Source organism: Lutra lutra, chromosome 8 (assembly GCF_902655055.1).
Source record: "Lutra lutra chromosome 8, mLutLut1.2, whole genome shotgun sequence".
Taxonomy (NCBI): domain Eukaryota; kingdom Metazoa; phylum Chordata; class Mammalia; order Carnivora; family Mustelidae; genus Lutra; species Lutra lutra.
Window position 1 is genome coordinate 83173782 of NC_062285.1, and position 13730 is coordinate 83187511.

At 35.8% G+C, this 13730-nt stretch overlaps 1 protein-coding gene across 6 annotated transcripts in view; it reads left to right on the forward strand.

The window, feature by feature from the left end:
* Positions 1–13730, forward strand: part of PLCZ1 (phospholipase C zeta 1) — a 49707-nt gene that overhangs the window by 7170 nt on the left and 28807 nt on the right. For 3 of the 6 annotated variants that reach the window (XM_047739416.1, XM_047739415.1, XM_047739417.1), the window contains 2 exons: positions 6553–6784; positions 10815–11016. In XM_047739416.1, coding sequence (XP_047595372.1) covers positions 6553–6784; positions 10815–11016 — 434 coding nt within the window. Of the gene's footprint in view, positions 1–6549; positions 6785–10814; positions 11017–13730 lie in introns of all 6 variants that reach the window. The other 3 variants (XM_047739418.1, XM_047739419.1, XM_047739420.1) reach the window with 2 other exon arrangements.

Sequence of the window (13730 nt, forward strand, 5' to 3'; positions counted from 1 at the left end):
AGGTTTACCCATGATGTCACAAATTATAGAATTTCCTTCTTTAGTATTGCAGAATAATATCTTATTCATATTTTCTCAGTTCACCTATTGATAGACATTTAGGATGCTTCCATGCCTTGGCCATTGTAAATAAAGCTGTAATAAACATGGAGGTACGGATACCTTTTCAAAATAGTGATTTTATTTCCTTTGAATAAGTATCAGGAAGTGGAATTGTTGTATGATATGGTAGTTAGTTCTATTTTTAATTTTTTTTGAGTAATCTTCATATTGTTTAGAACCATTGTTTGAATTCTTGATCAGGTAAATCTCTTTTCTCTGTTTCATGTAAGTCTGTTTCTGTTTGTTTTGTTCTTTTGTTTGAAACATATTCCTGTTTCTTCATCTTCTCTTACTCTCTGTGTTAGCTTCTGTGCATTAGATGGATCAGCCACTTCTACCTTTGAAGGAGTGGCCTCATTTAGAAGATGATACTTACTGCTCAGCTCAGTCTTAGCTTTTGTTTGGTTCTCAAACTTTGTCCAAGCAGCCTACTTTATTCTCAGTGGCTCCCAGTCATTGAGGGAGTGCCAAGACCTATCAGTGTTCCAAAGGGGAGGATCCCAGTCAGCGCCCACATGTGGGCTGATTAGAAGCCCGATCCCCCAGGTGGCAGCTTGTAAAGTACACACATACACCTCTTTCAGAGAAAGACTGGGAGTTTCTCTGTCAACTCCCTCTGCACCAATTTCCAGGGGGACAACTGGCCAAGGATTTTCTCTTTGTTTGCCACAGTTCTGCTGAACATGTGAGCACAAGCCCTACTGGTCACCAGATCCAGGCTGTCAAGGGATTTTCATCCCTTGAGTGGCAGCTATAAAAGCTGGGTGCCAGATGTGTGCACAAGCTTGTTTCACGGAGATACTGGTGATCTGGAGGGAGGTGGAGAGAAAACATGAAGGTACCTGCGGGCCTTCCTGGTCTTCGGGGAGGATTGCAGTCTGCTCCTACACCTGTGTTGGATCAGAAGCATGACTCTCAGGCTGTAGCTTTTAAGATAAGCATATAGGCCTCTTTCAGGGAAAAACTACATGGTAGTCGGCTACCTCTGTGCTGGGCTCTGGAAGGATAGCCACCATGAGTCCTTGTGAACTGTTAAGAACTATTTACTATAGCTTTGTGGATCTTGCCGACACAAGCCACAGCTGGCTTTCAGAGCTGGGTGTTTTGGGAGCCTCCCTCTCAGGTGGAAGTCTTAAAAATTGGGAACTAGAAGTTGGGTCCAAAGCCCTCACTCCTCAGGGAGAAGCAGAGAGTTGTGGGTTCTCTCCCAATTATATGTCACCATGTTGTGGACTGATTGTGTCCACGTTTGTGGACAGATTATGTCTCAGCCTCTCTGCCCTATTTTGATACAGATTAAGAATGTTGATATAATTTGTTTGTGTCATATTACTGTGGATACTCATGTCTGGGTCTGTCTGCCTGCAAAATCCTTGTGTTTTCTCCTGTAATACACCAATCCTCATGTCCCATCCCAACCAGTTGTCTTCTGGCTGTCTTGGCTTGGATGAAGATACTTCACCTTTATTGTGTTTAAAATAAACCATCCTTCCTTTCTAAACTGTCTTTCTCTCTTTTCTTGGTGATGGCAGCACCATTCTACCTCAGCTATCCAAGCCAGAAACCTGAGAGAGTCCCAGCCTCTTTCTCTTACCTTACCTCCGCATCAGATTTTCAAATCTTTTAAGGTCTATTTTATTCCTACACAAAGTCAACTGGTCTCCAACTGCTATCTACTCAAAGTATGCTGCTCAGACTAGCATCTCTGGCATCCCCTGGGAGCTTGTTAGAAATGCAGAATCAGACATATTGAAGCTGACTCTGCATTTTAGCAAGTCCCTTGGTAACTTACATGTCCATTAAAATTTGAGTAGCCCTATAAATTGGTTCCTTGTTTTTAATCCTACCTTGTATATAGCTGCCAGAATGATTTTTCTAAAAAAAAATCTATGTGATTTCCCTCATTATAGCTCATCGGTCAGTCACTGGTTGAGAATGATGTCTGAGAGCGCCAGTGTGAAATCCAAGGGCCTCTAGGATGTAGTTTTGGCTTCAACCTTATCACTCACTGCAGCTTCACTAACATCTTATTTAATCACACTCCTGTTTTGTGCTGTCATGTGTTTATTTGCTCTGATCCCAACTATTAGAATAACCCTTTTCCTCCTCACTTTCAGGCAACCATTCTTTCTTCTCAATGAAAGTTCAGCTCCAGGATTGCCTCTTCTATACAGACCCTCTTTCGTCTCCAAAAAGAATTGCCCAACTTCCTTTTTCTGTTGTGTATAAAGTTTCCATTGTAACTTTCATGTCAGCTTTCCTTTTCTAGAATATGAGCGTACAGAGGCACTGATGAGGTGTTGCTTTTACATCTTTAGTACCCAATTTTATTTCTTTTTTTTTTTTTTAAAGATTTTATTTATTTATTTGACAAAGAGAAATCACAAGTAGATGGAGAGGCAGGCAGAGAGAGAGAGAGAGAGGGAAGCAGGATCTCTGCCGAGCAGAGAACCCGATGCGGGACTCGATCCCAGGACCCTGAGATCATGACCAGAGCCGAAGGCAGCGGCTTAACCCACTGAGCCACCCTGGCGCCCTCCCCCCAATTTTATTTCTGATTCACATATTTAGTTAGGAAGAAAGGGAAGACAGAAGATAGAGTTTCTAAGAGGTTTAAATTTGTATGTCAAAGTTTGGGGAAGAAGGTGGCAGGTCATATAATTTCCTGTGATATATTTTGAATACTCTGTTTTTAGTATAATTTCAGAGACAAATTTGAAACACCTCATCTTAATTTAAAAGTGAATTCTGTGTTTTGATAGCTCAACTTTCTTGTGAGGTCATTTATTTTAAGTGACACCTCATCTTTTTACTAGCAAACTGAGCAAGGGAAAATGGTAACATGAAAAGCTTTAATTCTGTTTCCTGAAAGCGTACTATCAGAATATCAATAGAATCAATTTAATATGTTCTTTTATACTCATGTTTTAAATCATTCATTCAAACATAGTCACTAATGTGCTATGCTAGGGGAGATCCAGTACTAGACATTGGGAATATAAAGGATAAAATACCTACCTTCATGGTGTTCATGGTCTTAAGGTAAGACATATATTTTTAAATTATATGTAAACTGAATGGGTTGTTTGGTAAAGTTCTTTTTGTAATGCCTTGTAGAGACTAACCACTTAATGAATTTTTTTTAAACAAGAGGAAAATGGCTTCACTGCTCTTATTTTATGCTGTATTTGTAAATGATTAATGTGTAACATTTCTAAAACCTGTAGTATTCCCTGAAGTGGGGCCCGAGATTTTGTATAATTTTAGTAATATATACTTAAAAATATCTTTCCCTATTCTTCCTAGGTTTAGGGATATATCAACTCTTTATCCAATTAAATGCACATATGTCACCAGAATCATAAAATTGTTTAGGTGATAGATCATGTTCTTAATATCTTCTGTCAGGCATTCTTTTGTTCTTTAAGGTACTAAGAATATAAGAAACAAATGGCAACCTTCCTGTCCAAGGCAATTCTAGAAGGGATTTGGGGGGGGGGGGGAAGCTTTCATTCCAGGGTAATAAACTTAATGATACAAGAAGATTCAGAGTCTTATAAAAACCCAGAGGTAGGCTATCTGATGTGGCCTGGGGGAGACAGAGAAGAATATTTGGGAAGACTTCTAGAGGAGGATACTTTTCTAAGAATTAGTAAAAATTAGTAGGTTAGGAAGTGAAAGAGGAGTATTCCAGACAGATGAAACAATAGCAAGATAGTTTGGTATTTATCCTGTAACTAATTCAGAGCACCCAAAGTGTGAGGTACAAGAAAGAAAAGGATTTAGAGCAGACACCATCAGATACATCTTAAAGGACCTGGGATGCCAACACGATATAGTTCAGGTTTTGTCTTGAAGACAAAAAAGAAATAAGTGAGCAATTTAACAGGTGGTTAATGGGATCAGATTTGTATTTTACACAATTTATTTCTACTTATATACTGTCAATATGCATGATGGTGTGCTGACATGTCTTTTTTCCTGATGTTTCTCTGTGTGGTTGTGGAGTTAGTTCAAATCCTGGTCTACCATGCGTGTGGGACTGGGGACAACTGACGTAAGAGTTCTGAGCTCCAGTTTTCTCCTACAGGGGAAATATTAAATAAATACATTGGTACTCTGTCAGTTTTGCTGCTATTACGTGTGTCAGTCCTCGGATTTGAGTCTTTCTTGCCCATCACTTTCCTTTTTCCTGCTTTCCCTACTGCTGATTTTGTTACCCAGGCTCCCTCATTACTGACTTCTGTTGCTTTCCTTTTCCTTCTCTCTTTCCACTAAAATTAAAACTTTCCATCTTCAGTAATATAATTTTCACCTATTCGGTGTAGTTTTTATTTTTTGGTAATTGAATTAATGTTTGACTGTTAACTCCTTTGGGTTGGATCAAGGAGCAGTTATTTGTATTTGTGGAATTTTGTTTGAACTTTACATCTCTAATTTTTTCTAGTATCAGAGGACAACTTTGATCTTTTGGGAAAAACAAAACAGAACAAGTCAGATGGCCAAGTTTAAACCTTGCTTGAGAGTAATAAAACTTTCATTACTTAGCGGATAATGTATTTTATTTCATACTGCTACTTAGTAGGACTGTAATTTTTAATTTACACAGTTTTGTATAACCAAATTGGCAGGAATTACAGGCACACTTGACTCTTATGGGTTTGTTAAAGATCTTATAACAAATTATGAGTGGGATGGGGCTAAAATAAAATAAATTTAATTCTATGACATTGGCTTTAATCCAGAATTTAAAAATAGCAAGTTGAATCTTGTTAGTCTACTCAGATAATTGATAATATGAATTTAAGCGCATGTAATTTTAAGGTGCTATTATTGTTGAATGAGCTCTGGGCCCAATTTGACAAGAACTGATCCCAGCTTTTCCCCCAAGCTTATCTTCATCTCATTTGCACTTGGGGCTTCATTCCAGTCCCTGCTTCTTCGTGCTGCTCCATAAACATGGATTCATACTCCTTTGTGAATTAATCTGAAGCTCTTCATATTTGATTCCCAGCTCAGACTGCCTCTTGGATCCCTCGTATCCAACCACCTGGTCTACCACTGAACTTCTGCTCTTGAACCGTTAGAGGTTCATTTCATGGGCAAAAGTGCAAAAGATGAGATGATAGGCTGGATGATGTGAAGGAAGCAGAACTTGATAGGACATAGCAATGTACTGATATCTAGAACAACCATTTATTGTATATTTTCAGTCCTCACAGCAACTTGATGACATAGGGGGTGAAAAATTCCATTTTTCAGATGAAGAGCAGGAAGCTCAGAGAGTTTAACTTATGTGTCCCAAATCCCACATACTTTGGGACTAGGGATATAATGTTAGCTCCAACTGTTTACAAATTGTCAGATTTTTACCACAGTATAATGGTCCTTTAGCACATGCTCCTTGTACTCAAGCTGTTTGCAATGTCATGGGAAAGTTAAAATATAAGTAAATAGCTTCATTTGAAATTAAGGGTCCTTGTAAGTGTACTGCCTACTCTCCAAAGTTTTCTATTTGTAAGTGATTCTACTAGGTTTTTTGTTGTTGTTGTTTTTTAACTCTTCCCCAACTCTAGACATTCCTGATTTCTCTCCTCAATGCATATAACATTTTAATACATTGAGTCCTTGTGACTTCTCTGTTCGTAATTCACTGATCCTTGTTCTTTAGTTTGTACTCACTACCTCCCACCTGGTTTGCACTTCTCTGTTCCATCCTGCTGTTCTCCATTGCTTCCAATTGGTCATGCCCAACTGGTTATTCTACACGTTTACTTCAGCTAGCCATTTTCCTACTCAGAACCTCACAGTGTTTCTGATGCTTTTAATAACTGGACACAGCCCACTTTCTTGTTTCTATTTCATAAAGCTCAAACATGAATTTTCCAGAAGAGCCAGCTGAATCCACTCTTTTTTACCAGAACCCACCTTGTTGGTCCCTACCCCCAGTCCTTCAATGATTATGTACATTCCACTTCCTCAAGATGCTCCGTAGCTACTGCAGTTACTGTAGTGCTAATACCACTCCTGCAGCTTCTGAAGTTTACAGTGACCTTGAACGTCTCTGATTTACCCTGATGTTTATGCACATCAGCAGCATGGGATTACAAACCATCTCACATGGCTATAAGAAGGTACTGAAGGAGAGTGGAAGAGAAAAAATGAAACATGTAATTGAAAAACAACCTAGAATCCTCATCATCTCCCACACCTTTTTCCATTCCCACTATGGCCACTGGGTTTTAAGTGGTGATTTTCCACTTACCTTTTTCCAACTTTGGCATCATTTCATGCAGTTTTATATACTTTATTTGAGATAAGAATCCAATGTAAAATTCATCTTCCTTCAAGTATTAATTGTTATATATATTACATAAATACGTTAATCTATTTATTTTCTGTATTTTTTATATTCACAATGTGAACCCACCAGTCATTTTTTTTTAGTAGGCTAATGACAGGCTGAAGCAAGGAAGAATCACCATAGAAGAATTTAGATCAATTTATCGAATTATGGCACACAGAGAAGAAATTATTGAGATTTTCAACACATATTCTGAAAACCAGAAATTTCTTTTTGAGAAAAACCTGCTTCAATTTTTGATACAAGAACAGTATGCGCTTGACATGACCAAAAATAATGCTTTTGAGATCATTCAAAAATATGAGCCTATTGAAGAAGGTATGCTTACATTTCAAAGTTTTCTCAAATATCTAAATGTGAAGTATTTTTTTATGAATTACAGTTATCAAATTGAAATTTTTGGATTGGTCATAATTATTTTGGATAATGTAAAATATTGACAATTTTATTTCTATATTTTAGAGACTACATATGTACTTGTAGAAAAGTGCACTGTAAAAACAATTACATTCTTTCCTACTTCATTGACCAGCTTCCTTTTTTTTTTTTTTTTAAACTGCCTTGGTATATCTCTTAAGTGTTCAGAGATGAGCTTAAGCCTGGAAAGCAAGATGAGATTCTGTTACATGTACTGTGATGAAAGAGTCTTCATTTTCATTAATAACTTAAACACCAAGTAATAGTCTTCTATATTTATACATTATACTATTGAAAAATATATAGAAGTATTAAAGCTAAGTGAAAACTATTCTAGGAAAAAAGTAAAATATTATAAAATCACTACTTTCTTCATTGTTTATACACATAATTCTCTATAACATAAACATTAAAAAATTTTCACTTTTTCTTCATTTTTGAATGTAGTCATCTGGTTTATTTTATTTTATTTTTTAAAAGATTCATTTGTTTGAGAGAGAGAGAGAGGGAGAGAGCACAAGTGGGGGGAGGGGTAGAGGGAGTGGGAAAAGCAGACTCCACGCTGAGTAGGGAGCCTGACATAGGGCTGGATCATGACCTGAACTGAAAGCAGATGTTAACTGACTGAGTCACCCAGGTGTCCCTAGTCATCTGGTTTGAATTAAATGACCGTTAAAGCTAATGATGAGTCATATAATTTTTGATCTTCGTTCCACTTTTTAATGGGTAAAATACTTCACATTTTTTCCACTTATGCTTATCTTTAAATGAAATAATAAAGGGACGCCTGGGTGGCTCAGTTGGTTGGACGACTGCTTTCGGCTCAGGTCATGATCTCGGAGTTTCGGGATCGAGTCCCGCATCGGGCTCCCAGCTCCATGGGGAGTCTGCTTCTCCTTCTGACCTTCTCCTCACTCATGCTCTCTCTCATTGCCTCTCTCTCTCACTCAAATAAATAAATAAAATCTTAAAAAAATGAAATAATAAAGACATAATGTAATAAAATATTCACATAATTATGTAAAAAAACATCAAAGTAGTGTTTAGCTGTACATAAATTAATAAAATAGCTCAGAATATTTATTTAACAAGGGAAGTATGAAAGTTCAAGTTCTGCCTTTGAAAGCTAGTTAATGTACCAGTGTTTAATATATGATAATATGGTTCTAACAAAATCAAAAATTTCTTCGTTGAGTCATATATTCATGACTTATTCCAATATTTATTTGTGGCAACCAAATCTGTTTCTGGGACTGGGGATACTGCCTTATGAAGAATAAGGCAAACTAGATCTTATGTTAATGATGGGGGTGTGAGGGAGATTGACAATAAATAAATATCTAAAAGCCTGATTCCACAGACTGCTCTATACTGTGAGTGACAGAGAATAAACAACCCAGGAAGACTAGTTCTGGCTGGGTGTTTAGAATGGTCCACTCTGAGGATGTGACCTTCAAGTTGAGACTGAAATGATGAGAATGAATTCGTGATATAACAAAATGGGAGAAGTTTCTGAGGTCAAGTGAAGGAAAGTATTGGACGGACCAAATCACTACTTGTCTTGCAGATCATAATTAGGATTTGGGCTCCATGACTCATTTTCGTGAAAAGATTTTGGAGAGTTGTAGTGGTAAGACTGAATGCAGTACTAGTAAGAGTTTGGTGTGATCACTATTAAAATTTTTGCAGGTTTTTCAACAAGATAATGAGCTTTCACCAGGATGTAAAACAGCTATATCACTAAGCATGGCTGATGAGTTTAGCTGACTACTTGCTTTTTTAATAGCAAGAACTTCATCTAAAGAAGTAGTGAATTGATTTATGTTTTGGCTCAAGCTCTTTATGCAACTGCTGGCTGGAAACAACCAGTCCACAGATAAGCTCTTTGAGTAGCACTGATGTAGTAGTGAGTATTCAAAAAAAAAAAAAATTAGTTTGGCAGTTACCTGCAGGTGGTAAATCTAAATAATAGAAAAGGATAATGGGGTGGTGGCAGTGACATCTTGGAATTGTGTTTGCATTTTAACTATAATTCATCTATTTCATCGTTTAAGCCTCCCTCAGCCTCAGATACTTTCACACACACAAGACCTTGTGTTTCATTTACATGCTTATTGATCACTTATTGAGGCCAATTAGAATTATGATTGGATAGTCTCAAATGCTGCTGGCTCCTCAATCTCATCCCACTTTTGTATGCGATGTGTACCAAATGAGGCTTTTAAATATCTGTTAGATTAACCCTCATCTCAATCTGGTAGCTTTTAAGGGCACAAAATGAGTTTGTTTTTTTCCTATCCCATTATCAAAGATATTAACTTAATTATTCAGTAGTTCAAAAGAGCTATAAAGCAATCACAGCTCCAGAAAAAAGAAGGAATTTATGCAAATCTTTACTATTACTATATATGATGCATTTGCCCATATGCTCCCATACTCCTAAATTTGCATGTATTTCAAACAGAGTTTGCATGCCTCTAAACATTTTATGTATTCTCCTTTAGCTTTCATTTTTTTAAACCAAAATTATAATAGCATTTTGAATGCTGGCTTTTTCACTTTTATGAAGTAATAAACATTTACTTTTGTCACTATATATATTTTTTGATACATTATTTTTAATTGCTGCTTAGTACTGTATCATATTTTGAGCCTTAATTTGTTTTCTCCCCCATTTATTTTGCTTTTATAAATAATGCTAGCATGAGTGAGCATTCTTGCACATCAATCTTTGTCTGAGTCTCTATTTCTATAGTATAAACTCCCAGAAATAAAATTCTTTGCCAAGGATCACTCTCTAGTTTAAAGTGAATGTTCACAACACCTGTCATTTTGAGACAAACTGAATTATGAACAATAAAATAATAATAACAACTAGCATTTATAGAGCTAATTTATGTAAATAATATATAGGGATAGGAGCTATGATTATCATCATTCCAAAGATAGGGAGAAGTTAAGTAACATGCTTAATGTGTAAGGAGTAAATAGATTTAACCAAAACTATCTGATTCCAGAGTCAGTGTTTTGCTTAAATACATAATTTTGGTAATATTATGTCAATGGTATAAAAGTTCAGAGACAGTTTATTAGAGATGCTAATATGCGAATGATCCAGCAATTCCATTCATAAGTACGTACCCAACAGAAATGTATCCATATTTGCAATGAAAGACATGTACTGATTGTTTATAGCAGCATTCTTAGTAATAGCCTCCAACTGGAAATTATCTCGCTGCTCCTCAAGAACAGAACTGATAAATAATTGTGGTGTACTCACACAATGGAATATTACAAAACAATGGGAATAAACAATGTCTAACTATGTGCAACTATAAGAATAAATCATAGCAACAATGTTGAGCAGAATAAATCAGTCACAAAAAATACATACTGTGTGAATTCATTCCTTTAAGGCACAAAAAACAGAGAAAACTAAGCTAGGTGATTAGAAGTCAGACCACTAAATACACTTGAGTTAGCGGGGAGAAAGTGAAAAGTTAGCAGAATGCAGGCTTCTGGGATGTTGCAAAGTTTTGTTCTTTGAGGTAGGTGTTGCTTATCTAGATGTTTAGCTTATGGAAATTCACTGGCCTATGATATGTGTATTTTCTTGTATGTATTTTTAAAACACTAAAAAATCAGAGATGAATTAAATAATATACTCTCTACTTGAATGTTGATATAGAAGAACTAGGAGTATTCATTAGAAAAATTTTTTTGTTTCCACAGAAAAATTAGAAATAGTGTCAATATTAATTCTAAATGAATGTTTTAGAAACATGCTCTACTACAGATGTAATTTTTATATAGTTAATGATATTTATAGAGTTATTTTACAGATATTTATACAGATATTTTATATAGTTAATGAGATGTATTTTTATACAGTTAATGATATTTCTGCATCTCTTTAATTTATTTTTTCTAGTTAAGAGAGCACACCAGATGTCATTTGAAGGTTTTATAAGATACATGGGTTCACCTGAATGCCTAATATTTAAAACTGACTGTGGAAAAGTTTATCAAGATATGAATCATCCATTAAATGATTATTTTATTTCAAGTTCACATAATACATACTTGGTATCTGACCAGTTACTGGGACCAAGTGACCTTTGGGGATACATAAGGTATTTATTTTGATTTTTTTATCCATTACATTTTACAGCACTTGGAAGTTCCAGTAAGTGGTAATTCACAGTAAAAGGCGACTATGGATCTTGTACAAAAATATAGGAAAAAGAAATTTTGATTTGTGAATATGTTGGAAAGCCAACGTTTGGGTGGCTGTATAATTATTCTATGGTTTAGTATCATACATTTTCTTTCAAGTTCTGCTTGTTGACCTCCTTTCCCTGATTATTGTCCCTCTGAGGTTTCCTGAATAATTTGGGTACCTCTTATAGGAAACCATATGAAGAAGAATGTTCTTATCTTATTTCACCAAAATATCTTAGATTTAAAAAAATATATATGGTTAACGTTATTTCCCAGACATTAAGACACGATGCTACAAGTAAAGGCAATGCATAAATCGATAAATTATATACTTTATCATTTATAGATTAGATAGATAGATTTATATGTCAAATGATTTACATAGATTAAGTGATCTACGCTACACCTTTAATTTTGCACTCTACAGTGTATCACACTGTTAATATCAGGCTTCAGCTTAGGCAGTCAGCTGAGAATACATTGGTGAATAAGATATTCAGAGCTTAAGTGTTCATGACAACAGACATTATAAGCAGGTAGGCAGATTGATATTTTCAGGGACAGATGAGTCTCATGGAGAGGGTAAACTAGGGTAACGTGAGAGAAAGTAACAGTGGCATGGAGGGTTTTACTTGAGAAAGACTTTTCAAGAAGTGATATAGTTTGGTGTGAGTGATGATCAAGAGGAAGCCTCAGAGATATTTGGTAGGAAGAACACACTAAATAGAAGAAATAATAAATGCTCAGGCATATTCAAATGAGAGAAAGCAATTATGGCTTGCTTCCAAGTATGGAAACGAATGGAGACTGAAGGGAGTTGAGTTTGAGGAAGTAGATAGGGTCAGTTTATGAGGATCTTAGAGGCCATGGAAAGGAGATTGGATTTTATTCCAGTTTCATTAGGAAGTCATTGGAGAGGTTTTCCTTAAAATGATGTCATAATTTGATTCACTTTCTACTGTTCAGGAAAGACTGATGGTGTAGGATTGGAGGTAAATGATGACTGGAGAAGATACTGTAGCAATGCAGCTGTTGATGTTTATGTAGATGATGAATTCATGAGGGACCTGTTGAGGTCAATGGTTGAATTTGAAATATGTTAAGGCGGCAGAGCCAAAAAGACTTACTAGGTGATTTGAAGGGAGATATAAGGGAAAGAGAATACTATCAGGATTTTTGGCCTGATAACTTAGCATACAATGATGCTATTGACAGAGACAGTGAAACCTGATGAGATCATTCTAGGGTGTGAGGCAAAAGCAAGAGTGTAATAGTTTCCACATTTAGTTAAGATACCAATTCTTTGTCAAAGGGCTAGGTCAGACAGTTAAGTATACATATCTGGGACTTAGAAGAAATATATAAACTAGAAAAATAGAATTGGGAGTCATCAATATATAGATTGATCAATATATCAAAGCTATGTGACCAGTTGACACTAATTAAGAAAATCATGGGTGGAAAAGATAGCTCATAATTCCATGATAATACCAAATTCACAAATAAACATTGCTTGACCCATTTAAAATCTTGTGTAAACACATGAATCCATGAGCTCAGAAGTGTATCCATTGAGAATTCCATAAGGATAACCCAATTCGTAGCTATACTTTCACTACAGAAATTTCTACTCATAATTTTTTTAAAAATGAGAAAATATGCATTTTAGTTGGGTTGATTTAGAAATGCAGAACATTTACTTTTGAATGAAGAAAATGTTCCACCCAGCTAAACATTTAAATTTTAATTTAATTTAATTGTATTCAAATTTAATTATACTTCTTCCACCCACTTGTGGAAGATACAACTTTAGAATGCAAGTTTTTCAAAATTTCTCTATGCATGAGAGGTAGAATAATGTAATGTTGATCGATTAATGCAAAGTTTCTGGGGCTGATCTTTCCTCTCTTTCCCTCCTTTGTTAATTATGTGACTGCTACCACCTCTTTGAGTCTCAACTTCCTCATCTCTGAAAGAGCAAGACTAATATTAACTACCTTATAGCATTAAATATTTTAATCCATGAAAAGCCCCTTAAACTTATTTAAGTGGATTTTTTTTAACTGAGTGACAGAGAAATTTCTATTATTCATTTCCCAAAAGGTGACAGAGGTAGGCAGAGAGGCAGGCAGAGAGAGAGGAAGGGAAGCAGGCTCCCTGCTGAGGACCCTGGGATCATGACCTGAGCCGAAGGCAGAGGCTTTAACCCACTGAGCCACCCAGGCACCCCGGCACTACTTTCTTTTATGTGTCCCCAAATAAAAGGAGTTGGCTTGACACAGTGAAATTCACTCAAATCATTTTTGCCGGGGACCAAACCATGTAGTGGAAATAAGCAGTTTGGTAAAGGTTGGCTTGATCTAAGGATAATCACAGCTATCTAGAGAAGTAGCAAGAACCAGTATTATTTGGGTTTTCCTTCATGGAAAGTTCTTTAACAGTTTGGTTTTTACTAGTTTTTTTGTTTTCCAATCAGAACGTTCAAGATTATTCTCTGGTAATAGCCCAGAGGACTGATATTTTGTAGCAGTTAAAAAAAGACAAGATAATTTACTTTGACAATCAACAAAGAGGAGAGTAATGCAAATATTTTTTAATGGCAATTAATAAAGTTTACAAATGGTTA